The sequence below is a fragment of the Mobula hypostoma genome, chromosome 6, assembly GCF_963921235.1.
Source record: "Mobula hypostoma chromosome 6, sMobHyp1.1, whole genome shotgun sequence".
Lineage (NCBI taxonomy): Eukaryota > Metazoa > Chordata > Chondrichthyes > Myliobatiformes > Myliobatidae > Mobula > Mobula hypostoma.
The window spans coordinates 60,914,525-60,941,515 of record NC_086102.1 but is presented as its reverse complement, the minus strand read 5'-3'; the positions used below and the strand labels follow the sequence as shown (position 1 = coordinate 60,941,515).

The 26,991-nt window shown below is 39.4% G+C and overlaps 1 protein-coding gene across 5 annotated transcripts in view; it reads right to left on the bottom strand.

The window, feature by feature from the left end:
• Positions 1-26,991, bottom strand: part of pdk3a (pyruvate dehydrogenase kinase, isozyme 3a) — a 141,781-nt gene that overhangs the window by 81,461 nt on the left and 33,329 nt on the right. For all 5 annotated transcript variants that reach the window (XM_063050878.1, XM_063050876.1, XM_063050877.1 and 2 more), the window contains 7 exons: positions 12,747-12,818; positions 12,269-12,453; positions 11,184-11,273; positions 7,983-8,060; positions 5,663-5,739; positions 2,171-2,272; positions 193-303 (listed from right to left, as the gene is read on the bottom strand). In XM_063050878.1, the coding sequence (XP_062906948.1) occupies positions 193-303; positions 2,171-2,272; positions 5,663-5,739; positions 7,983-8,060; positions 11,184-11,273; positions 12,269-12,453; positions 12,747-12,818 (715 nt within the window). The remainder of the gene's footprint in view (positions 1-192; positions 304-2,170; positions 2,273-5,662; positions 5,740-7,982; positions 8,061-11,183; positions 11,274-12,268; positions 12,454-12,746; positions 12,819-26,991) is intronic.

Sequence of the window (26,991 nt, the reverse complement as noted above, 5' to 3'; positions counted from 1 at the left end):
AAGGAGTGGTCTGGATGATTTAGAATATTAAAATGGTTGAAGTATATGAACCAAGAACTGCCACTCAATATTAGAAAGAGATGGATACTTTGTGGAAGTTAGGTTGAATGAATCAATGTCACGAACATAAAATGAACAAATTTCAATGAACTTTTGATGCACCTGGCAAAGAACAGCAAATAGAGCACCTACCAGTGGAGCTGCCCGTGATGGCTCCAAGCTGGGACTGGGTGCCGTAGAATACATATAATTAAATAAACGCTCGATCTTCCGCAGAGGAACACCACCCCCTTTATCAGATATCTGCAAAAAAATAGAAAAAGGATTGGCATTAAAGCTAATACAACTTAGCTATCTTGCTCAACGTGGCTATCACAAAAAATACCAAATGAATAAAGTCCTTCGATATACAATAAATATATTTACTATATGAATATTAGATCTAAAAATTAAAAATCAAACTGCAGATTCTGGAATTCGGAAATGAAAATAGAAAATGCTGGCAGTACTCAGCAGGGTTTCAGTCTGAAACGTCGACTCTACTTTTTTCCCCCACAGATGCTGCTGAGCTCCTCCAGCATTTTGTGTGTGTTGTTCAGATTTCCAGCATCTGCAGACTTTCCCTTGTTTGTGATTCGAATACTCAGCAGGTCAGGCAGCACTTCTCTTACCCAGCCCTAACAAAGTGTCCACAACTTGAAATGTTCACTCTTCCCTCTTTCCATAAATCTAATATTAAAACTCAGTTTTAGATCGGAACAACTAGTTTTGAGCGGGACATCAAGATTAAATATATAATACTGTAAGTCAGATTTTGCTGCCACAAGCCCTCTACGACACCGAGACATTCAAATTTTGTGGTAACTTAGCTGATACAGGGTCTCACTCAATGCAATGTTACAAAAAGTAGTGCCCATGAAACAGCTGAAAGTCTTTTGATATGTGGTTATGCTACAATCACAGACTTATTACTCAAATCCTACTAAAAATAATGCAACTAAAAATATAAAAAATAAATATTTCAGTAGTCATTTATTTAATTTGGAGCATAGAACATTGGCCCATGCTGTTGTGCTGACCTATATAATCAGTCTAACCTTTCCTTCCTACAAGGCCTATAACCTTTCATTTTCCTTCTATCGATGTGTCTATAGAGTCCCTGAAATGTCCTTATTATATCAGCATCTTCCATCACCCTTGGCAGTGCGTTCCAAGCACCTATCATTCTCTCTGTAAAAAAAAAACACAGCTCAGATATCTCCCCTAAACTTTACTTCATTCACTTTAAATGGATGTTCACTTGTATTGGCCATTGTCAGCCTGGTGCTGGCTGTTCATTCTACCTATGCCTCTCATACACCTCTATCAAGTTACCTCTCTCCTCACGTGACTCCAAAGAGAAAAGCCCTAGTTCGATCAACCTTTCCTCACAAAACATGCGCTCTTCTCCAGCATTGTGTCAAATACTCCTCTATACCCTCTCTAAAGCTTCCAAATCCCTCCTATAATAAAACAACCAGAATTGAACACAATACTCAAAAGTTTGGTTTAACCAGTTTTATAGAGCTGCAACATTACCTCGCAGTTCTTGAATACAATCCCCTGACTAATGACAGCTGGTATATTATACACCTTCTTGCATGGCAACTTTGAGGGATCTATTTTTTTCATAGTATTTAATAGTTATTAATTACAATACTATTAAGCTAAAAAAAAATCAAAAATAACCTCACACTTACTTTGTCCCTCAAATTTCTTTATTTCCTTTCTTTCAAATAGAAGCAATCTGCTCCAGCATTTATTTTTGTCTATGCATTTGAATGAATTTGAGTGTACTGCACTGCCATTAGATCATATCTCCTGTAGGACTCCACAAGCAATCCTAATCCCAGAGAATTCAAAACCTCATGTCATATTTGCAGGAGCTTGAAATTTTGAATGTTCAAGACTCAGTTTCATAAGTTTACCACAATGACTGTAACAACACCTGGGCAAAAGAAATTAGTTTCTTTTATTTAAATTAAATCAAGCCATTTTTGTGTTGCTCGGAACAGTGGTCAGTTACCAACTTTACAGTATTTTCTAACAACTTATCAACATAATTTATTTTGGTTTCGTGTTTCTTTAGCTATGATTGTATGTTGAAACACAACAAAATTGCTGTACTTACCTTAATAGATAAATCCTCCTTTCCCAATGTAACCAGAGTTTTTATAGGGGGGTAACCTTCCATTTTCCCTTCATGAAGTTCAACAGTAGCTCTCATAGAGTTCTGTTATAAACAAAAGTTCCATATATCCAAATAATTTGAGTTAAGGGTAAACCAAATGAGTCAATAATTGCAGCGGGAAGTTACACCTAATGACGGGTGAGTCAGGAGAAGTTGTGTTTCCGGACTTGCCTTAATTTTCCAGAGAAATGTCTTTTGAGAAAAGCTGTTAATTTTAAGATATTTGCTTTAAGATAAAGTGTATTATTCACACATGTACTTTTAAAAAAAATGGTACCAAGATTAAAATTTAGTCAAATACTAGTTGTGGCTATTTCTCAGAAATAGCCCATTTAAAACAAAATAATATTAAATAATGGTTAAAGTAGTTTAAAATTACTATCAGACAACTTGCCTCCTCCAGATACAAGACGATTGGGATCCATTTACCTGAATGGATGTTGTCAATGAAACAATGGAAGTAACTAAGAGAAGTTGTTAAAATACATTAGGACAGATAAGTCCCCGGGGCCTGACGGAATATTCCCCAGGCTGCTCCACGAGGCGGGACAAGAGATTGCTGAGCCTCTGGCTAGGATCTTTATGTCCTCGTTGTCCACTGGAATGGTACCAGAGGATTGGAGGGAGGCGAATGTTGTTCCCTTGTTCAAAAAAGGTAGTAGGGATAGACCGGGTAATTATAGACCAGTGAGCCTTACGTCTGTGGTGGGAAAGCTGTTGGAAAAGATTCTTAGAGATAGGATCTATAGGCATTTAGAGAATCATGGTCTGATCAGGGACAGTCAGCATGGCTTTGTGAAGGGCAGATCGTGTCTAACAAGCCTGAGTTCTTTGAGGAGGTGACCAGGCATATAGATGAGGGTAGTGCAGTGGATGTGATCTATATGGATTTTAGTAAGGCATTTGACAAGGTTCCACACGGTAGGCTTATTCAGAAAGTTAGAAGGCATGGGATCCAGGGAAGTTTGGCCAGGTGGATTCAGAATTGGCTTGCCTGCAGAAGGCAGAGGGTGGTGGTGGAGGGAGTACATTCAGATTGGAGGATTGTGACTAGTGGTGTCCCACAAGGATCTGTTCTGGGACCTCTACTTTTCATGATTTTTATTAACAACCTGGATGTGGGGGTAGAAGGGTGGGTTGGCAAGTTTGCAGACAACACAAAGGTTGGTGGTATTGTAGATAGTGTAGGGGATTGTCAAAGATTGCAGAGAGACATTGATAGGATGCAGAAGTGAGCTGAGAAGCGGCAGATGGAGTTCAACCCGGAGAAGTGTGAGGTGGTACACTTTGGAAGGACAAACTCCAAGGCAGAGTACAAAGTAAATGGTAGGATACTTGGTAGTGTGGAGGAGCAGAGGGATCTCGGGGTACATGTCCACAGATCCCTGAAAGTTGCCTCACAGGTGGATAGGGTAGTTAAGAAAGCTTATGAGGTGTTAGCTTTCATAAGTCGAGGGATAGAGTTTAAGAGTCGCGATGTAATGATGCAGCTCTATAAAACTCTGGTTAAGCCACACTTGGAGTACTGTGTCCAGTTCTGGTCACCTCACTATAGGAAGGATGTGGAAGCAGTGGAAAGGGTACAGAGGAGATTTACCAGGATTCTGCCTGGTTTAGAGAGTATGCATTATGATCAGAGATTAAGGGAGCTAGGGCTTTACACTTTGGAGAGGAGGATGAGAGGAGACATGATAGAGGTGTACAAGATAATAAGAGGAATAGATAGAGTGGATAGCCAACGCCTCTTCCCCAGGGCACCACTGCTCAATACAAGAGGACATGGCTTTAAGGTAAGGGGTGGGAAGTTCAAGAGGGATATTAGAGGAAGGTTTTTTACTCAGAGAGTGGTTGGTGTGTGGAATGCACTGCCTGAGTCAGTGGTGGAGGCAGATACACTAGTGAAGTTTAAGAGACTACTAGACAGGTATATGGAGGAATCTAAGGTGGGGGCTTATATGGGAGGCAGGGTTTGAGAGTCAGCACAACATTGTGGGCCGAAGGGCCTGTACTGTGCTGTACTATTCTATGTTCTATGTTCCGAGATCCTAAAAGTTTGTAACCCACGAGTTTAGGATGGAAAACCAAAATTATCTATTAACTTAGAATGTAATCAACTTTGAATAGATACACTGAATGAGTTGCTCAAGCTTTGAAAGCAGCTAAAATAGTTTAACAGATTTGGTAGCCAAAGTAAACAGAAATAAAAGCAAATATCAATGAACAATACAGGCCAACTAACAGAAAAATAATAATTCTAGTGAGGAAATGCATAAAATTTGATTTTTATGTTTGGAACATATTTTTTCTGAATTGTTTGTGGAATAATTGGTACATTTAATCCTCTTCACAAAAGCAGTCAAGGGAACTATGTGCTTCTACTGCAAGGACTTGAGTAGTGAGATCACCAAAATATCATTGCTGTAATTTCATCTATTAGCTAAATTTATTATCACAGAAAGCTATATACCAAAGTTTGCCAATGTTAAAAATGCTGCTGGCTCAGTAAGTAGCATATATAAAAAAGAAACTATCCAGACCTTGATCAATTACCTAAGTGAACAATATTGTTGGGAGTTGTCATCAACACAGGTAAAGTGAGATCATTCATTTTGGTTCCACAAAATGGAGATTCCACACATTTTTTTTAAGGTAAGTGACTACACAGAAAGTAAAAAGGTCAAAAGAGATTTAGACGTTCCTGTAAGATAGAACTGGCAATAATGTATCATAAAAGTGGGTAATGAAATGATACATTTTTAATATTTTTTAAATGAAGCCTCATAGGATGAGGTGGTATTGCATCAAAAGGAGATATTGGTCTCCTTTAGGAGAATAGATCTGTTGTTTTGTTTTATTCTGAAAGCAATTGATAGGCTAGATAGAGTGAAAAATTTCCTTTGGTAAAACGCTGAAGTTCAAAAACAACAAAACTTTAAATTTAGGCCAGCCAATCAGGAGGTACATCTTCACAATAAAATCTGAGGTAGCAGAAAAGAGTTCCCATCCATGAAAGCAGAAGATGCTAGTTAAATTATTCGTTATAATTAAGAAAAGTTATACCTGCATGACAAGTAGATTCAAGGATATGGAGCTAAAGTGAATGAGTACAGATGCAGATCAGCTACAAAGTGTATGACCAGCAGAATAAGGTTAAAATATTAATTGCTCTCTTCCTGTCCCCATACATGCTGCAAAAGATTAACTATAGTTAACCACGTAAACAAAGCTAAACTTGGAATTTTAAGATACCATGTGCCTATTTATAAATTCTAAATTTAAAAATTAGGTCTTAAAATTCTTGACAAAAGCATTGATCTAGGAAGGTAGATAACAGCCTAAAAATGGAAGTCCCTCAAGCGCCAACAAATGCAAACACAAAATTATATATTGCTACTTTCTTCAGCAATTATGAAACTGAAACTGTTAACTTACTTTAAACAATTCGAACAACATGTGGAAGAGATGCGAGGGTACATACACCACTTGGATAGGCTTTGCAGGTGTTTTAGCTGAAACATATTGATAAATTCATTCATTAATTATGTATATTCCTCTGCACAATTATTAACACCCATACAATAAATATTACATATTACAATTCTACTTAAAAACAAATTTATAAACATGATCTGCTGATTGAACTGGAACAATTTTTGCTACCTGATGAGCTAATAAACAAAACACGATTAAAGCACCAAGGAAGACTGAGACATTGAGGCAAATGCAGAAGGTGAGCGAGAATTTCAGCGCCAACTTCAGCCTTCTGATCACTGCCAGAGAAGGAGTCTGTGAGCGGCCTATCGATGTGTGGCTCACTGTGGCAGGCCGGTAGGCCTTTCTGCCTTGTGTGGTGTCCCTGTCTTTCGATGAACATCAGCGATATCGGAAGATGATATCGTGGTTCTGTGCTATGGATTGGACTTTTGTGTTTATGGACCGTGGACCTTTTCAGACTTATGGTTTTTATATTGCATTTTCTTTAAATTGCCCGTTCCTGTTCCGTTTTGTGCAGGGGAAGGGGGGTTTTGGGGTTTGAAGATCAAGATGGTGTTCTTTTTTGTATAGGGTGGGAGAAGACGTTTTTCTCTGAATGACTTTGATGTTCTTTCTGTTTCATGGCTACCTGGAGAAATACAAATTTCAGAGTTGTATACAGACACATGCCTTTGAACCTTTGATAAAATACACTGTCATTGCTAGAAATATTCAGCAGTGAAGCAGCAAATGTGGAGGGAGAAACAAAATTATTGCTTACACTGATAATCTTTAATAAGAAAAACCTTGAAGTATTACTGGATTGTGGAAGAATAGCTCATCAAGTCATTAAAATCAATTTTACAGAAAAGCCTGGGGAGCAATTTTGAATGTCATCTTAATAACCAGTGGAGAAGTATCAAAGAAACACTATGTGAAAAAAATAAAGATTGACTTGGATGTCAAGCAGTCAATACAGCTTAATTTAAGTATATGTTTGGTGCATTGTAGTCAGATATCCGATAGAATAGGTTCAAAATTAGAATAACTGGTTTACATTTCTAATCGACATGCTGCCTACAATGACATTGTTCGGAAAGTCATTTTCCACATATATAATGAAATTACCTAGCACCATCAGTTCTCTTCACCACAAGACTATCACTAAATTATCATACTGCTTGTGCAAAGTCCTGAACAGAATAAACTGAAGGCATTGCCCCCAATTTAAAGCATCAATTAGATTCTCTAACTATTGTCTTATCTTCCTTTCCAGCTACAGTCTTAGGCTCAACTAAATTATTTGCAACTTTGGTATTATATTTAATGTTTAGAAGTTTTTTCTATCACATAGCTGCACCATCAAGATGGTTTGTATCCACTTCAGAAATGACGACTAACTATATCCTGTCTTAAGTTATTTGCCCATCAGTCTGGTATCACTGACTCCCATTTCAGCAGCATGATTTTAAAATTTGCATCATTACTTTTCATTATCATATTTTCCCTATTCCCCCTTTATAATTCCCTCCAACTACAGATATCAGCCTCCCTCCAATCCTGGCATAAAGAACATCCCCTGATATCTCCATACATCACTCATCAATAAACTTGGTTTGATAATTTGCCTTTGAAGCATTCTTCAGCATCTTACTATGTTCATGTTATTAAATAAATACAAGTTCTTTTTGTTATTTTTGAGAGATGTTATCAATGTAGTCAATACCATTTTGTGAACTAGCATTTTGAAGGGTCACTCTACTAGCCCACACTGTTGTTACTGGATCAGCACTATTCTGCTAAATATGGTGACATTAACGATATGTAATTGCATTGAAGCAGGTTGGCTGTTATCTTCCAATTCATCAGCATTCCAGTTAACTAAATCCCAGTCTGGAAGACCAGAATGATAGATGAAGCACTGGCCATTTCACTCTGTCAATGAACTCCATCTTCTTTTTCCCTAATTTTATATTTTAATTATTTCTCAGCATCAGAGACATTAGGCAAAAAATTTTCAGCAGCCTCTTGGCAAGGGTTCCTTCTGCATCTGGGTCAGGTGAGTGCAAGCAAATGGAAACTATGAGCAGTGCACTGAACCCAACTCAATTTAGCCCAGGAAAAATTGATGTTTAGCAGATAATTTCAATGGCATATTTGATAGTCATTGTTTTCCTCTTTGTGTGATGTACAGTATTAAGTGATCAATACTGTGAAGCCTGGTTATTACAATTTGTTATAATTAATTCTAATAAAAATCTTGGAAAATTCCAATTACCATTAAATTCATTAACCTCCACATCTGGGGACCCTGTGTAATATTGTTCACAAAGCATCTTTGCAGTCTCGTATGCATCTACACAAAGAAAATGAAAATCAAAGATTAAACTATACAGCTTACAAGATACAAGTCAAAAATATCTGCTCAATCTGGTAGAAAAGTGCAGCTTCGTTATGCTACAGTCATGCAAGTTCTCAGTTCTTGAGTGCAAAAGATCAAGCAAGTTCATAATTAACAAGAAACATACTATACATAACAACCACTCAGGTATACTTTCCTTGGTTATCTATTGTAGATGACCTTAGTAGCGAAGAATGGACTTAGTTGTGTGACATTTACCTCAACCTTACATGTTGGAAATATTAGGTTTCATTTCAGAGTTTTATTAAATCAAATTATTTACATCAGCTGAGAGTCCATATTCAACACATGGCTGATACAACCAGTAAACCCTCTTATTTTCATTCTGTATCAACTCCTATGAAGTAGACATTTTTCCAGATCTGATCATCACTGAAGATATAATGGTATCAGACATTCTATTAATCTGTTTAAGGCTGTTATGTCAAATATTGATCTAGAACAGAGGATATATGCAGTAACACACACAAAATGCTGGTGGAACACAGCTGGCCAGGCAGCGTCTATAGGAACAGGTACAGTTGATGTTTCGGGCTGAGACCCTTCGTCAGGACTAACTGAAAGAAGAGGTAGTAAGACATTTGGAAGTGGGAGGGGGAGGGGGAGATCCGAAATGATAGGAGAAGATAGGAGGGGGAGGGATGGAGCCAAGAGCTGGACAGATGATTGGCAAAAGAGGATACAAGGCTGGAGAAGGGAGAGGATCATGGGACGGGAGGCCTAGGGAGAAAGAAAGGGGGAGGGGAGCACCAGAGGAAGATACAGTGAGAGGGACAGAGGGAGGAAAAAAAAGGGGGGGAAATAAATAAATAAAGGATGGGGGTAAGAAGGGGAGGAGGGGCAGTAACGGAAGTTAGAGAAGTCAATGTTCATGCCATCAGGTTGGAGGCTACCCAGACGGAATATAAGGTGTTGTTCCTCCAACCTGAGTGTGGCTTCATCTTTACAGTAGAGGAGGCCGTGGATAGACATATCAGAATGGGAATGGGACGTGGAATTAAAATGTGTGGCCACTGGGAGATTCTGCTTTCTCTGGTGGATAGAGTGTAGGTGTTCAGCGAAACGGTCTCCCAGTCTGTGTCGGGTCTCACCAGTATATAGAAGGCCGCACTGGGAGCACCGGATGCAGTATATCACCCCAGCCAACTCACAGATGAAGTGTTGCCTCACCTGGAAGGACTGCCTGAGGTCCTGAATGGTGGTAAGGGAGGAAGTGTAAGGGCATGTGTAGACTTGTTCCACTTACAAGGATAAGTGCCAGGAGGGAGATCGGTGGGAAGGGATGGGGGGGACAAATGGACAAGGGAGTCGTGTAGGATATATGCAGTTTCCTGACAAAGCCATCCTGACATTTTTGAAGTAATTAGGTGGGTAGGCAGAGACGTGTTGGGAAGAGAAAACTTTTATATCCAAAGTAAATGAAACGTTGAAAATTATTTTCTGCACTAATCATTGCAATTCAAATGGGAAAGGCAATACATTCTAGCTTGTAGGCTCTACATTGTGTTTTTAAATTGTTACATGTGCAGCCAAATCCTAATAACAAATTAAATTAGCACAGATAGGGTATTAATTAACAAAATATAACAGATGTGCAATAAATAGGTCATCTTCAGGTTGACAAACTGTAACCAAAAGGTACCACAGACATCAACGTCACAGTTCCAACAATTTATATTCAGATTAATAACCAACGTGAAAGATCCAAGTATTTAAGCCAAATTTGTAAATATCATGGGAAAGGAGAATGCTGAAAATTTGCCAAGAGATTATAGAAAGGTTAAGAAGATGAGCAGAAATATGGTTGATGGATTATGACATAGTAATTGACAGATCATTTTCTCTGGTTAGCAAAACAGAGAAACAGCTTAACAGAAGACAAATTACCCCTGGCCGAATCCTGCAATATCAAGGGATCTGGGTGCACTATAATAACAAACACACAATTAACACGAAAGTGTAGCTAATCCCCTGATTTCCCCACTGTCAACATCTTGGGGACTGCCACTAACCAGAAATTGAATTGCAGTAGGCACATACATAGAACAGATCAGAGGATAGGAATTCTGCAGCAAGTAACTCGACTCCTAATGCCCCAAAGGCTGTCTACCATCTACAAGGCTCGTGTCAGGAGAGCAATGGAACACTCTGTACTTGCTTAGATAAGTGCAGCTTTCATACAACTCAAGAAGCTCAACACAATGGAGAACATAGCCGCGCCCTTGATAGGCACCCCTTCCACAACCATTTCTTCACTTTACATTAGCAGATGTCTTCACCATTTAAGGAGGCACTCCTACAACTCACCAAGAATATTCAGGCATCACCTTCCAACTTCAACTAGTTCAAAGGCTAAGGGCAGCAAAAGCATGGAAACACCACCAGCTGAAAAGTCACACATCTCCTGTTTGGAAATAAGTAATCATTCCTTCACCATTGCTGGGTCAAGATCCTACATCCCAAATAGGATTTTGGGTATACCCACACCTCAATAACTGCAATGGCTCAGGATGGCAGCTCATCACCACCTTCGCAAAGCCAACCATGGAGAGGCAATTAAATGCTGGCTCAGCCTGTTAAACTTGCACCCCTCGAATAAATATACAAAAAATACACGATTTTGAGAGGGTCTGACTGATTAGATACTGACAGGATGTTTCTCCTGCTGGGGGAATTCAGAACTCAGGCATATTGTTTTAAAATAAGAGCTAGTGATTCAAAACCAAAACATTAATAACCTTTCAGTGGGTCTTGAACCTTTGGAATCCTCCATGCCAGAGAGCTGAAGAAGGGCAAGTTATTAAATATACTCAAGACTAAGAAAGACATTTCAAGGATAGAGAAATCGAGGATAATGAGCAACAGACTTGAAAGCGGAACAAGCCAAAAACAAAAATCATTCCAGCCATGATGTGATGCAATTGCAGAACAACTTCAATAGGCATTAGAGCCAACTTCTGATACACTTCTCAAATTTTTATTAGATTCTTTTGGACTTGACAATTTTTTTGTAATCTAGTATGAAGGGGATATTTTCCTCACTTGAAGATCTCATACCTCTAACAACATCTGCAACGTTGCAGTTTGGATCAATACTTCCAATATGCTTAGGATGTGCCGGATTTGTGTTACCACCAAAAAGAAGAGCTGCCAAGAATAAACCAAAGAAAACAATAAGAGCATAATCTCTTACATCATTTTGTAGATAAAGCTGATAATAATCAGTCACATCACAGATAAATTGTGTTGGATGTTCTACAATATATTTTATGAAATAAATTATTAAAATGTAATAGTAGTGTGTGAAAACAAGTTTGAAATTAACAAAATTTCTCATCTCATATTTAGATACACACAAATTAAGATATTCAGAACCTTTCAAAGTGCTTTAAGATATAAATGTGTCCATTTTATTCGTCATAGAAAAGTGCAGCACAGAAACAGGCCCTTTGACCCATCAAGTCCATGCTAAGCTATTTAAACTGTCTGCTCCCATCGACCCTAATCCTCTATACTCGAACCATCTCTGTAGCTCTCCAATCTTCTCTTAAAACATTGAAATTGAGCTTGCATGCAGCACTTGTGCTGGTACTTCTGATATTTAGCATTGCCTCGAAATACCATTAATATTTAGGTTGCTGGTAAAGACTTTCTCAGACTTGTATTGGAATTTAATTCTATCCAAGTTTCACATTTAAGCACATTCCCTATAAGCTCTCCATATTTGGGCAGCTAGGTCCTTATTTCAATTAAAATCTCAATTGAAAATCTCAACATGTCACAATATGCTTCAGGTTGCTGGTCCTAAATGATGAAGTAATAGTTTGTCCTGTTCAGCTGGATGTGCTGCAATCCAATAGCATCTTTTATTCATCCTTAACAGTTCCATAGATTCTGGTGCCAACTTTGATCTGGCTGACCATGACTAGCTTTTGGGTGGCTACAAAGGCACTATTCCAAGATGAAAACAAACTTTGCTACAGAGTAATTTCAATCAGATCATTGATCATTAATTTAGAAAATACTATTCTCCCCCCCCCAAAAAAAAGAACCAATTGTCCCACTATATCTTCACAAGAAAGCTCTTGAAAAAAATCAATGTATAGTTCAATTTGCTCTCAACTTTAATACAAAGTACTTACTGTGCTGGTTGATAAGCATCCTAAATGAGATACGGCTGGTGTAGAAACGATCCAGAAAGTATTGAACATTACTACTTATAAATGGGTCAAAGCCAAACTTCTCCTTATATTCAATAACCCCCTGAGCCATGGTTGGTACAACATCATTATGTCGATTTCGGATTTTAATCAGAGATTCTAGAAAACTAAGGTACAAAACACATTTGTCATACGAGAGCTAAAACATGATTAAATCAAAGAATGAAAAACATGTGAAAAGAGCACGGGACAGAAGTACACTAATGTATGAAATTCCAAATTAAAATACCACAGGAACTACTCAAACTTTCAGGGAGTATTTGCTGGTAATTTTCCAACTATTGCCTTTCAGTCACACACCAATCATCAATCAAATTGAAATATAGTGGATATATTTTAAACTGCAGAAATGAGCACACCCAAGCCTGAAAAGTATACTTATGAAACAAATAATTCTTACTCATCTGACACTTCTGGATCTTCAGGTCCTTTGCTCTGAAATTCAAGTAGCTCTAAAAAGCTTTGCATGTACCTGCAAGGTGAAAAAATAAGTTAACCAAAGAACTTAATTTTTTTTGAAAAACTTAACCAAAACAAAAATCATTCAGAAATCATACTTTCTGGATAAATTAATTATCCAACAAATTAATAAACTGCATAGATTTAACTAACATCAAAAATAAATAACCATTTTACAATCTTCAACACTTTGTCTGCAAATTACTTTGGGACAAAAGAAGTTTTCAGTGAGGGCAAGTGAGAAAAGGGGAAGAATACTTAGTGCAGAAACTCAAAGTGGGGTACTAAGTAAAACAGTGTTACCAAAGTAAAGAGTGATGGGACAAGGCAAAAGTGGCCATGCTGTGACTTGATGACAAGGGCCAAAATACCATGCCAGTAACATGAGTGGAGCAGGTAATCACTACTAATGGCCCAGTAACACATCTGACACCCTATGTGAAACAGGTTTCAGTGACAACCCATATAACATTCTGACCAAACCAATGCATGGACTGGATATGTGAATAAAAATGGAGGTTAAGGGATGAAGTTCCCATCAGTAGGGAGACAAAAGTGTATGTGACTGTTTGGGATAAAGATCAGGGAATGAAGACTGAATGGGGTGGGTAAGAGGGGTAAGGTACATGAAAAATTGTATAGCTGGGAACAGAAAGATGAGAGAACAGGGCTCAAAATATAAACATGAGAAATAGAAGGAAGAGAGCATTGTATGACCATAAGACATAGAAGCAGAATTAGGCCATTCGGCCCATTGAGTCTGCTCCGCCATTCAATCGTGGCTGATCCTTTTTACGCCTCCTCAGCCCCATTGCCCGGCCTTTTCCACATAACCTTTGATGCCATGGCTAATCGAGAACTTATCAATCTCTGCCTTAAATATACCCAATGACCTGTCCTCCACAGCTGCCTGTCGTAACAAATTTCACAAATTCACCACCCTCTGGCTAAATTTCTCCACATCTCTGTTTTAAACGGATGCCCTCTATTCTCAGGCTGTGCCCTCTTGTTCCCTAGACTCACCCACCATGGGAAACATCCTTTCCACACCTACTCTGTCAAGGCATTTCAACATTCGCAAGGTTTCCATGAGGTCCCCAACTCATCCTTCTAAATTCCAGTGAGTGCAGGGCCAAGATCATCAAACATTATGATTAGATACATTATTGCCTGGAATGGACGCTGCAACGCACAAGATCAAAAGAGGCTGTAGAGGGTTGTAGACTCAACTAGCTCCATCACAGATCCAAATCTCCCAACCATTGAGGGCATCTTCAAAAGGCACTGCCTCAGGAGGTGGCATCCATCATTAAGGACCTTCACCATCCGGGACACATCCTCTTCTCATTACTGCCATCAAGGTGGTGGTACAGGAGCCTGAAGAACATACTCAGTGTTTTAGAAACACCTCATTTTCCTCTGCCAAGAACTCACGAACACCATCTCTCTATTCTCCTTTTGAACTCTTCATTTATTTTAATTTTTTTATTGTAATAGAGTAATTTTTGTCTTGCACTATACTACTGACCCTAAAGAACAAATTTCAAGCCACATGTCAGTGATGATAAACCTGATTCTGTTGCTGAAATAAAATGCTATAAACAAAAGGAATTCTCGGTGAGACATGTTAGAACACAGATCAATACTGCACAGAAACAAGACAATCATGATAGCAGGTTAAATCAAGCCCAACTGCCTGCACATGCTTAATATCCATCCACTCTTGCACGTGTATGTGCCTATCTGGTGGATGCCTCTTAAATATCACTATCATTCCACCACCCACCTCCACCCCACAACTCTACTCCTGGCAACATGACCTAGGCCTCTACCACTCTCATTTAGAGAAGGTAATTTGTAGAGAGTTTGCAGACTGTTGCAAGAAATACAAGGAGGTGATTTTAACTTTACACATTTTGATTGGGGCTCCCATACTTCAGTAAGGTTGGATAGGATAGAGTTTGTCAAATGTGTTCAGGAAAATTTCCTTAGTCCCAACTGGAGCAAGAGCAATACTAGATCTCTTATTAGGTGATGACACAGGGCAGGTGACAGAAGTATGAGTAGGGGAACTTCTTGTAGCTAGTGAACGTAATGCCATTAGTTTCAATATAATTATGGAGGAGGGTACATCTGGTCCTCGCGTTTAAATTCTAAATTGGAGTTCGGCAAATTTTGATGGTATCAGAAAGGATTTGGTTTAAGTGTGGATTGGGATAGGTTGTTTTCAGGCAAAGGAATACTTGGTAAATGGGAGACTTTCAAAAGTGAATTCTGAGAGTACAAAGTTTACATGTTCCTGTCAGAATAAAAGGCAAGGATAACAAACTTATGAAACCTTAGTTTTTGAGATATATTGAAGTCCTGGTTAAGGAGGAAGAGGAGGTACATAGCAGGTATAGGTAGGGAGAACAAATGAAGTACTTGAGGAATCTAGAAATGAAAGAGAACACTTAAGGAGGAAATCAGGAGTGCTAAGAGAAGGCAAGAGGTTGTTCTAGCAGATAAGGTGGAAGAGAATCCCAAGGACTTCTACAGAAATGTTAAGAGCAAAAGGATTTTCAAGGGACTAAACTGGTCCTCTTGAAGATCAAAGTGGCCATCAGACATGGAGTAGAAGAGTAATTTTTGATCTGAAATGGATTTTTTGCATCTATAATTACCTGGGAGATGACACAGTCTATAGAAGTGAGCAAAACAGCAGTGAGGTCATGGACCATATACAGATAACAGAGGAAGCAAATTAAGGTGGATAAATCCCCAGGGCCTGACATGATGTTTCCTCAAACCTTGTGGGTGGCTAGTGCAGAAATTGCAGAGTCCCTAGCAGAGATATTGAAAACATCCTTAGCAAATGGTGAGGTGCCAGAGCACTGGAGGATAGCTAATGTTGTTCTGTTGTTTAAGGCTCTAGAATAAGCTAGGAAATTAGAGGCCAGTAGTGAGTATGTTATTGGAAGGTATTCTATGTGATGAGATATAACTGTATTTGGATAGACAGGGACTGATTAGGGAAAATCAACATGGCTTTGTGTGTGATAAGTCATGCCTAAACCAATACTACAGAGTTCTTCAAGGAAGTTACCAGGAAGGTCAATGAAGGCAAGACAGTGGATGTTGTTTACATGGACTTTAGCAAGACCTTTTACAAGGTCCTGCATAGGAGATTGGTCAAAAGGGTTCAGTCACTTAGCATTCAGGTTGAGGTAATAAACTAGATTAGACATTAGTTTCCTGGGAGAAGCCAGGGAGTGGTAGTAGTTAGTTGCCTCTGTAACTGGAGGCCTGTGACAGGGCTCGGTGCTGGGTCTGTTGGGGCTTGTCATCTATACCAACGATCTGGATAATAATGTAGTACACTGGATCAGCAAATTTGTAGATGACACCAAGATTGGAGGGTAGTAGACGGTGAGAAAGTCTATCAAAGCTTGAAGCAGGATCTGGACCAGTTGGAATAATGGGCTGAAGAATGGCAGTTGGAATGCAGAGGTGTTACATTCTGGGAGAACAAACCAGGCAAGATCTACACGACGAGCGATAGAGCACCAATGAGTGCAGTAGAATGGAGGGATCTGGGAATGTAGATCCATAACTCCTTGAAAGTGGCATCACAATTAGACAGGATCATAAAGAGAGTCTTTGGCACATTAGCCTTTATAAATCAAAGTACTGAGTACAGGAGTTGAGATGTTATGTTGAAGTTATAAAAAACATTGGTGAGGCATAATTTGGAGCATTGTGCACAGTTTTGGTTACCTACTTACAGGAAAATATAAATAAGATTGAAAGAGCACAGAGAACATTTACAAGGATGTTGCTGGGACCTGAGGACCCGAGTTATTGGGAAAGGTTGAATCAGTTACGACTTTATTTCCTAGAGCATAGAAGAGTGAGAGGAGATGTGACAGAGGTATACAAAATTATGAGGGGTATAGATAGGATAAATATAAGCAGACTTCTTCCCTACTGAGCTTGGGTGAGACTAGAACTTGAGGTCATGGATTAAGGGTGAAAGGTGAACTGTTTAAGGCAGGTGTTCCCAATCTTTTTTATGCCATGAGCCCTTACCATTAATCGAGAAGTCCGTGGACCCCAGGTTGGGAACCCCTGATTTCAGGTAAACATGAAGGAGAACTTCTTCACTCAGAAGGCGGTGAGAATGCGGAACCAGCTGCCAGCAGAAGTGAATGGATTCGAGCTTAATTTTAACATTTATGAGAAATTTGGATAGGTGCATGGATGGGAGTGGTATGGAGGGCTCCTGTCTGGGCATAGATCGATGGGGCTAGGAAGATTAATAGTTCAGCATGGACTGGATTGTCCGAAAGGCCTGTTTCTGCGCTGGTGTTCTATGACTGATTCTCTAGGTTAAAAAAAACCTTGATTTGCACATCTCCTTTAGGCTTTCCCCTTCTCATGTTACAACTACCTCTAGTAACTCCATTTTTCAATCCTGGAAAAAATGTCTGAAGATAGTTGTGATCAACAGAACATGAGCTTGGATCATCCACAAACTCAAGTCTAAATTCAAAGTCAGTAACAGAGGGATTACTACATGGAAAGTGCAAGCAAGGTTTAAAAGCAGCTACTTGCAGGGCACAGCATTAGTTGTTGGAAAGTGGGTCAAAGAACAGAAAATGAACCGTTAAGTAGATGCTTATACTAGAATGCTTGACACAGCAGACACCAGCGCTCATCATTAGATGTAACAAATCAGTAAGACAGAAAGATCATAAAACATAGCATGAACAAACCCTTCAGCCCACAATTTTGTGTCACACCAATTAGTAATCAAAAGGCCAACTAATCTCTTCTGCCTGCACAATGTCCAAATCCTTCCATTTTCCTCACATTCATGTGCCTATCCAAACATCCTTTGAAATTACCTTCACTCACCATAAATGCATGCCCTCTGATATTTGACGTTTCAACCCTGGAAAAATGATATTGTCTGCTTACTGTATCTATGCCTCTCAGAACCTTATAAACCACTATCAGATCTTCCAACAGCCTCCACCGTTCCAGAGAAAAAAACCCAAATTGTCTAACTTCTTGTTGTAGCAGATGCCCTCTAATCGAGACTGCAGACTAGTAATCTTTTGCACCCTCTCTAAAGTCTAAAATGGGGCCACCAGAAATGTAAGCAGTACTTCTGATGTGGCCTAGAGTTTTAAAAACTACAACATAACTTCCTGACTTTTAAATTCAAGGCTTCAACTAAAGTCAAGCATGCTATAATGTATTTAGTATTTTAGTAATACTTAAGTAATATTGTTTGATTAAGTATTCTTGGTTTGTTTGCAAAATTCATTATGGGTTATATGTAAGTACGTGAATGGCATATGACATCACGCTACCACATCACGTGTGTGCACCTCACTAAACATAAAAAGCTAACTGGACCCATTTCCCAGCTCCAATTTCAATTAGTTTCTCGAGTTACAAAACATGATAATGGTGAGGAGGAAGTTTTAAAATGAACCCAAGACGACTACTTACCTGTTGAAGCACAGCACGTTTTTCTCTTCAGAAAGGGACAGAGAGGGTCAAGTTTAAAAAAGGCAGAAAATGGACAGAATTAACAAGCTATGAGTTCATAAACAGTGAAGAACCAGATGATAATAATAAATAACAAAAAGCATAAACAGCTGGGTACATTAGAAAGATAGACATATTCAATTGCACAACAGATAATGGATGATGTATACTGAATAGATTGGGCAGTAGTTTGAAACAAATGAAATAGTCAATGAAAAACAAGTATCAGTTTTGCTGACTGCATTGGTTGAAAATGCATACAGTTTGCTTAGGAGTTTAACTGCTCCAACCAAACCAGCCAAAATGAGCTGTGCTGATATTGTTAACATAATGCTTTAAGTTTCATAAGCGAAATCAAAAGGAAGAGGAGTCAGCACAACATTGTGGGCCGAAGGGCCTGTAATGTGCTGTAGATTTCTATGTTCTATGAGTCCATTTCAGCTTACATGGCTGATTTGAAGGGATTGTCCAAGCATTGTCCAAGGAAACATAAAGTTGTGGTGGTAGGGGATTTTAATTTTCCACATATTGATTGGGACTCCTATACTGTTAGGGGTCTAGATGGGTTAGAGTTTGTAAAATGTGTTCAGGAAAGCTTTCTAAATCAATATATAGAGGTACCAACTACAGGGGATGCAATATTAGATCTCCTATTAGGAAACGAGTTAGGACAAGTGACGGAAGTGTGTGTAGGGGAGCACTTTGGTTCCAGTGATCATAACACCATTAGTTTCAACTTGATCATGGATAAAGATAGATCTGATCCTAGGGTTGAGGTTCTAAACTGGAAGAAGGCCAAATTTGAAGAAATGAGAAAGGATCTAAAAAGCGTGGATTGGGACAGGTTTATCTCTGGCAAGGATGTGATCGGTAAGTGGGAAGCCTTCAAAGGAGAAGTTTTGAGAGTGCAGAGCTTGTACATTCCTGTCAGGATTAAAGGCAAAGTGAATAGGAATAAGGAACCTTGGTTCTCAAGGGATATTGCAACTCTGATAAAGAAGAAGAGAGAGTTGTATGACATGTATAGGAAACGGGGAGTAAATAAGGTGCTTGAGGAGTATAAAAAGTGCAAGAAAATACTTAAGAAAGACGTCAAGAGGGCTGAAAGAAGATATGAGGTTGCCTTGGCAGTCAAAGTGAAGGATAATCCAAAGAGCTTTTACAGGTATATTAAGAGTAAAAGGATGGTAAGGCATAAAATTGGTCCTCTTGAAGATCAGAGTGGTCGGCTATGTGCGGAACCAAAAGAAATGGGGGAGATTTTAAATGGGTTTTTTGTGTCTGTATTTACTAAGGAAACTTGCATGAAATCTATGAAATTAAGGAAAACAAGTAGAGAGATCATAGAAACTGTACAGATTGAAAAGGAGGAGGTGCTTGCTATCTTGAGGCAAATTAAAGTGGATAAATCCCCAAGACCTGACAGGGTATTCCCTCGGACCTTGAAGGAGATTAGTGTTGAAATTGCAGGGGCCCTGGCAGATATATTTAAAATGTTGGTGTCTACGGGTGAGGTGCTGGAGGATTGGAGAATGGCTCATGTTGTTCTGTTGTTTAAAAAATGATCGAAAAGTAATCCGGGAAATTACAGACTGGTCAATTTGATATCAGTAGTGGGTAAGTTATTGGAGGGAGTACTAAGAGACAGAATCTACAAGCATTTGGATAGACAGGGACTTATTAGAGAGAGTCAACATGGCTTTGTGCGTGGTAGGTCATGTTTGACCAATCTATTGGAGTTTTTTGAGGAGGTTACCAGGAAAGTGGATGAAGGGAACGCAGTGGATGTTGTCTACATGGACTACAGTAAGGCCTTTGACAAGGTCCCGCATGGGAGGTTAGTTAGGAAAATTCAGTCGCTAGGTATACATGGAGAGGTGGTAAATTGGATTAGACATTAGCTCAATGGAAGAAGCCAAAGAGTGGTAGTAGAGGATTGCTTCTCAGATTGGAAGCCTGTGACTAGTGGTGTGCCACAGGGATCAGTGCTGGGTCCATTGTTATTTGTCATCTATATCAATGATCTGGATGATAATGTGGTAAATTGGATCAGCAAATTTGCTGATGATACAAAGATTGGAGGTGTAGTGGACAGTGAGGAAGGTTTTCAAAGCTTGCAGAGGGACTTAGACCAGCTGGAAAAATGGACTGAAAAATGGCAGATGGAGTTTAATACAGACAAGTGTGAGGTATTGCACTTTGGAAGGACAAACCAAGGTAGAACATACAGGGTAAATGGTAAGGCACTGAGGAGTGCAGTAGAACAGAGGGATCTGGGAATACAGATACAAAATTCCCTAAAAGTGGCGTCACAGTTAGATAGGGTCGTAAAGAGAGCTTTTGGTACATTGGCCTTTATTAATCAAAGTATTGAGTATAAGAGCTGGAATGTTATGATGAAGTTGTATAAGGCATTGGTGAGGCCAAAACTGGAGTATTGTGTTCAGTTTTGGTCACCAATTTACAGGAAGGATATTAGTAAGGTTGAAAGAGTGCAGAGGTGGTTTACAAGGATGTTGCCGGGACTTGAGAAACTCAGTTACAGAGGAAGGTTGAATAGGTTAGGATTTTATTCCCTGGAGCGTAGAAGAATGAGGGGAGGGGAGATTTGATAGACGTATATAAAATTATGATGGGTATAGATAGAGTGAATGCAAGCAGGCTTTTTCCACTGAGGCAAGGGGAGGAAAAAACCAGAGGACATAGGTTAAGGGTGAGGGGGGAAAAGTTTAAAGGGAACATTAGGGGGGGCTTCTTCACACAGAGTGGTGGGAGTATGGAATGAGCTGCCAGACGAGGTGGTAAATGCGGGTTCTTTTTTAACATTTAAGAATAAATTGGACAGATACATGGATGGGAGGTGTATGCAGGGATATGGTCCGTGTGCAGGTCAGTGGGACTAAGCAGAAAATGGTTCAGCACAGCCAAGAAGGGCCAAAAGGCCTGTTTCGTGCTGTAGTTTTTCTATGGTTTCTATGGTCTCATTGCCAGTTCAGTGGAGGGTTTAATGGTGCACTGAGAGATCATAGAGAGGTCAACTCACTACAGGAAGGATGTGGAAACCACAGAAAGGGTGCAGAGGAGATTTACAAGGATGTTGCCCGGATAGGGGAGCATGCCTTACAAGAATAGGTTGAGTGAACTCTGCCTTTTCTCCTTGGAGCGATGGAGGATGAGAGGTGACCTGATAGAGGTGTATAAGATGTTGAGAGGCATTGATTGTGTGGATAGTCAGAGGGTTTTTCCCAGGGCTGAAATGGCTAACAAGAGAGGGCACGTTTTTAAGGTGCTTGGAAGTAGGTACTGAGGAGATGTCAGGGGTAAGTTGTTTTTTTTTAAAAAACACAGAGAGTGGTGAGCGTATGGAATGGGCTGCCAGCGACATTGGTGAAGGCTGATACAATAGGGTCTTTTAAGAGACTCCTGGATAGGTACATGGAGTTTAGAAAAATAGAGGGTTATGGGTAACCCTAGGTAATTTCTAAAGTATGTACATGTTCGTCACAGCATTGTGGGCTGAAGGGCCTGTATTATGCTGTAGGTTTTCTATGTTTCTGTTTAGTTTGTGGAATATTACAAGAAAACAGCTTCTAATGGAAGTAAAATTCTCATTTAAAACAGCAATTGAAATCAATGCATCAATAGAAACAGCAAACAGAGATGCAATTCAGTTGCAGTCAGGAATGAAAGTGAGAGTGAACAAAATTGGAACGTCTATACAGAAACTGCCCTGGCCAAACAAATTGTGGTAGGGGCTCACATACACCAGACCAATGCAGATTTAAAGGCAAAACCTGCGGAAAATACAAAGAAGGACACATACAAAGAAATAAATGGAATGCACAGGGAAGAGAAAAGGCCAAGAAGCCAAGTTGCAGTTTCAAAAAGAGCATGCGCTTGATGAAAAATCTGATAATGGTGAGAATAACATAGAACTGGGTAGCCTTGAAATTTACTATGTGAAATCTAACAACAGACAAGCAATATGGTTTACACCATATTAAATTGAAAAGCAAATTAATTAAAATGGAATTGTACACAGGTTCAGCTGTTTTAGTCATTCCATAAAATGATACTGAATGGCACTTCAAAGATACTGAACTGAACTGAAGCCAGCCGATATCCAACTTAGAACTCAAACTAGAGAAAAGATAACTCCTGTGGGAATGACATCCATATCAGTGAAATAAAACAACCAACAAGCCACATTGGGTATACATGTGTAAAATCAGGAGGGCCAGGATTGTGCGGCTGTGATTGGCTGAGACAACTATAACTTGATATGAGATCCAGCCACAATTTTCATGCCAAACCCCTGCAACAGACTCAACTGAAAGCAAATTAAGAAAGGTACTGGGTGAAGCCACAGCAGTGTTCAAGGATGAAATTGGAAACCTCAAACATATCAAGGGTAAAATAGTGTTAAATGAAAATTCTATAACCGAGTTTTTCAAAGCCCATCCATTTGTTCCTTATACCATTTGTAATAAAGTAGACAGTGAGCTAGATTGCATGGAAGCTTTGGAATGCTTTCCAAGGTTGAATGGAGCCCATGGGCAATGCCACTGGTCCCAGTAGCCAAGAAGGTGGTTCCTGTCAGGATCTATGGCAATTTTAAGGTCTTCACCAACTCAGTATTGAAGGTAGATCAATACTGCCTGCCCAGGATAGAGGATATCTTTGCAAACCTTTCTGGAGAAGAACACTTCAACAAAGAGGACTTAGCTGAGGACTATCTGCAGAGGGAGATTGAGGAGGCCAAAGTGTGTTAAGAAAATTCAAGCAATGGTGGATGCCTCAAAGCCAAAGGACGTGTCACAGTTGCAGTCCTTTTTAGGATGTGTCAATTACTATATGGGTTCCTGCCAAATTTGGCAACTGTGCTCCACCCCTTGAACTCATTACTACAGATTGGGAAGAAATGGCAATGGACAAAGCAGTGTGAGGTGGCTTTCCAGAAGGCAAAGGAGATGGTGACATCAGACACTGTACGCACACATTACGATCCACATCATCCAGATAAGCTTGCCTGTGATGCCTTGCCTTATGGTATAGATGCAGTCACGTCACATGTTATGAGTGATGGAAATGAACGCTCCATAGCCTTTGCATCACGTTCCCTTACCGCTGCAGAGAAATATTACGCAGAGGCTGACAGAGAGGCCAAGTCTGGTTTAGGGTGTAAAACATTTCAACCAGTTTAAGAGTTTACCCTTGTTTCTGCTCATCAACCACTAGTGTCCATTTTCTTTTTATTATTATTAATTTTTTATTGCAACACCAACAAATTACACTCAATACAATCAGTTGCCAATTACATTTTGACTGTTTAACCCAGCCACCCCCCAACCTTCATCACCATCCCTCCTCCACCCCTCTCTCCCCCATCCCTCTCCCCTCCACCAATCAACTGAATAGCAGTACATACACAGACAAAGCATTCCTATTTTAACAAAAGATCTTTTAAGTTAGATGTCAAATTTGTCCACATTATGATTGTGTTTGGTCGTGCATCATTTACTCTTACTGATGAAAGTTCCAGGTAAGAGATGTCCAAAAAACTCCAGAGCCAGTGAGTATTTGAAATATCATGGGGAGGTTTCCAACGCTGGACTACAATCTTCTTAGCTGCAGTCAGGCCTGCCAGCCAGATTTTGCGTGTCTTTTCCGTAAGGGAAAGGTGGGAGTCATCATTTAGAAGATGTACAGCAGGGTCCATTGGTAATTGTACCACTGTTAGTTCTGTAAGAGTACTGATAACCTTCCCCCACAAATCAAAAACCCCTGGACATTCCCATACAACATGTATAAATGAGCCAATGGCTCCATGGGGGCAAAATGAGCAATAAGGGTCAGGAACCAGTCCCATTTGATGTCTAATTCTCAGTGTTAAATATGCTCTATGACAAAATTTCAAGTGTATATACCGATGATTTGGGTTTTACGAAGCACCAGCAGCATTATCCCAAATCGCATCCCAGTCTAAGTCTTGTCCCAATTCAGATACGTCCCTATCCCAAGCTTTCATTCCTGATGTGGGCATATAATTCTGGGAGTTTTAATTTATCGTAGATATATGACACTATATGTGCTGGAGCACTCTGTATCCAACTTAAAATGGGATGGTCCTTTAAATCTGACCCCCAGGGAACGCCGTAGGCTTTACAAGCTGATCTTACTCGAAAATAGCAAAAAAAGAGAATGTTTATCAATATTATATCGAGATACCAGTTCTTGAAAGCCAAGGATAGTACTTGCCCCATTAATATCTTGAAGAGTAGTAATACCTTTACCCTCCCAAGTTCTGTTAGTGAATGGTTCCCCCCCAGATAGAAAACGATTATTGTTCCATAGTGGAGAAGATTTACACCATACGCTTTTAAATTTTAGGAATTTTTCTGCTGCTCTAAACACTTGCAGCATATGGGTTAAAATTGGACCGTAATGCAAATCACATTTTTTGGTAGACATACCTATAAGGAGAAAGTCTTTCAACCTTATTGGTGCTATTAGCTCTTGTTCTATATTTTTCCAGGACGAAACTTTATCTTCCTCCATCCAATAGCTAAGACTTTTTAATACAAATGCCCAGTGATACAACTTAAAATTTGGACATGCCAATCCCCCATTCGACTTCTTGAATTGTAGAACTGACCATTTTATATTGGGTCGCTTACCATTCCAAACATAGCATCGTAGTAAGGAGTCCAGTTTTTGCCAATATCCTGCTGGAGGTGCAAGTGGGATCATTGAGCTGATAAAATTAATGTGAGGTAAGATGTTCATTTTAATGACCGAAATACGGGCCAGGACTGATGCTGGCAGTTGTCTCCATCTATTAATATCTTCCTCTATTTTTTTCAGAATTAAAGAGTAATTTGTTTTAGCCACAGATGATAGGGAAGTATTAACTTTAATACCCAAGTAGAGGACCTCATTTGTAACTTTAATCTGGGGAGGAAGAGACACCTTACTTTCATCCGTATTAATCAGCATCAATGCTGATTTTAACAAATTAACTTTGTATCCTGAAAGAAATCCAAATTGCTCCAGTGTTTTTAAAACATAGGGGAGAGTTTGTTGAACATTCGCCATATAAACTAGCGTGTCGTCCGGGTAAAGTGATATTGAATGCGATGTTGTACCTATTGTAATAGGGGAGATCTGAGGAGAGTTTCTAATTAAATGTGCAAGCTGTTCAATAGGTATATTAAAAATTAAAGGAGACAAAGGGTCCCCTTGTCGTGTGCCCCGTCCTATGTCAAATAATTCTGATAAACCTCCTCCCACACATACCCGGGCTGAAGGATTAGCATACAGTGTTCGAATCATATTGATAAATTTATCACCGAACTTAATTTCTTTTAGAACTCTTCAAAGATATGGCCATTCAAGGCGATCAAACGCTTTTTCAGCATCTAGAAATAGCAGGCCACAGGCAGGTGGGATTTTATGTGTTGCAATCAGTACGTGTAAGAGCCAGCAAATATTATCAGATGCGAGACGCCCCTTGATAAAGCCTGTTTGATCTGGGCTAATTATTTTCCCAACTACTGTCTCAAGTCTACTGGCTAAGACTTTGGAAAATATCTTGAGGTTGGCATTTATCAAGGAGATTGGACGGTAATTGGCACACTCCAACGGGTCCTTACCGGGCTTAGGTATAACTGTGATCAGGGCTGTGTTTAGATCTCTATGAAAAGCGCCATTTCCAAAAGCATAATTTAATGTTTCTAACCATACTGATCCAAGAATATCCCAAAGTGCTAGGTAAAGTTCCACAGGTATGCCATCTATGCCTGGCGTACAGCCCTTATTTGTAGCTTTGACTGCTTTGAGTAGCTCATCCAGTGTAATAGGAGAGTCCAGAGTTTTGGTGTCCTCTAACGACAACATAGGGAGGTCTAATCCACTGAAAAAATCCGTGAAGTCATTCTCAGAAGGAATTGAGCCACTTGTATACAATTCTTTAAAGTAATTTTTGAATGTCTCGTTTATTTCCTCTGTTGAAGATACTACTCCACGTTTAGCACATCTAATCGCTGGAATAGACCTTTTAGTTTCCTGTTGTTTGAGCATTAGAGCTAAAAGATGGCTCGGCCTGCTGCCTTCTGCGTAATGCTTATGTTTGGTTATATGGATCATATATTCTGCCCCGCTTCTTAATAAATCATTTAACTCTGCTTGTTTTGTTTTGAGCTCGTTTTCTTTTGTTATGGTGTATCTCCTTTTGAGCTCATTCTCCAAAACCTTACATTCTTCTTCTAAGATGGAAATCTTTTGAAGCCGGCTTTTATGTAGGTAGGAACTGAACCATATAGCGTTATTTTGTAAGAAACCCTTGATGGAAGCTTAAATCACTGTCACATCTGAGACACTATTTTTATTTACATTTATAAATTCTGTCAGTTTTGTTCTCAGTTGTGATAGAAATTCGTCGTTTTTTAGAAGGGTGGAGTTAAACCTCCACCTAGTAGCCTTATTTTTAATTTTGCCATAAAAGTAGATATGACTGGGTTGTGATCAGATAGATGTCTGGGCAAAAATTCTATTGAGTGTACTAAAGGCAGCAGACCGGAGGATATAAGAATGTAATCTATCCGAGAGAAAGTTTTATGTCTTGTGGAGAAGAAGGTATAGTCTTTAGC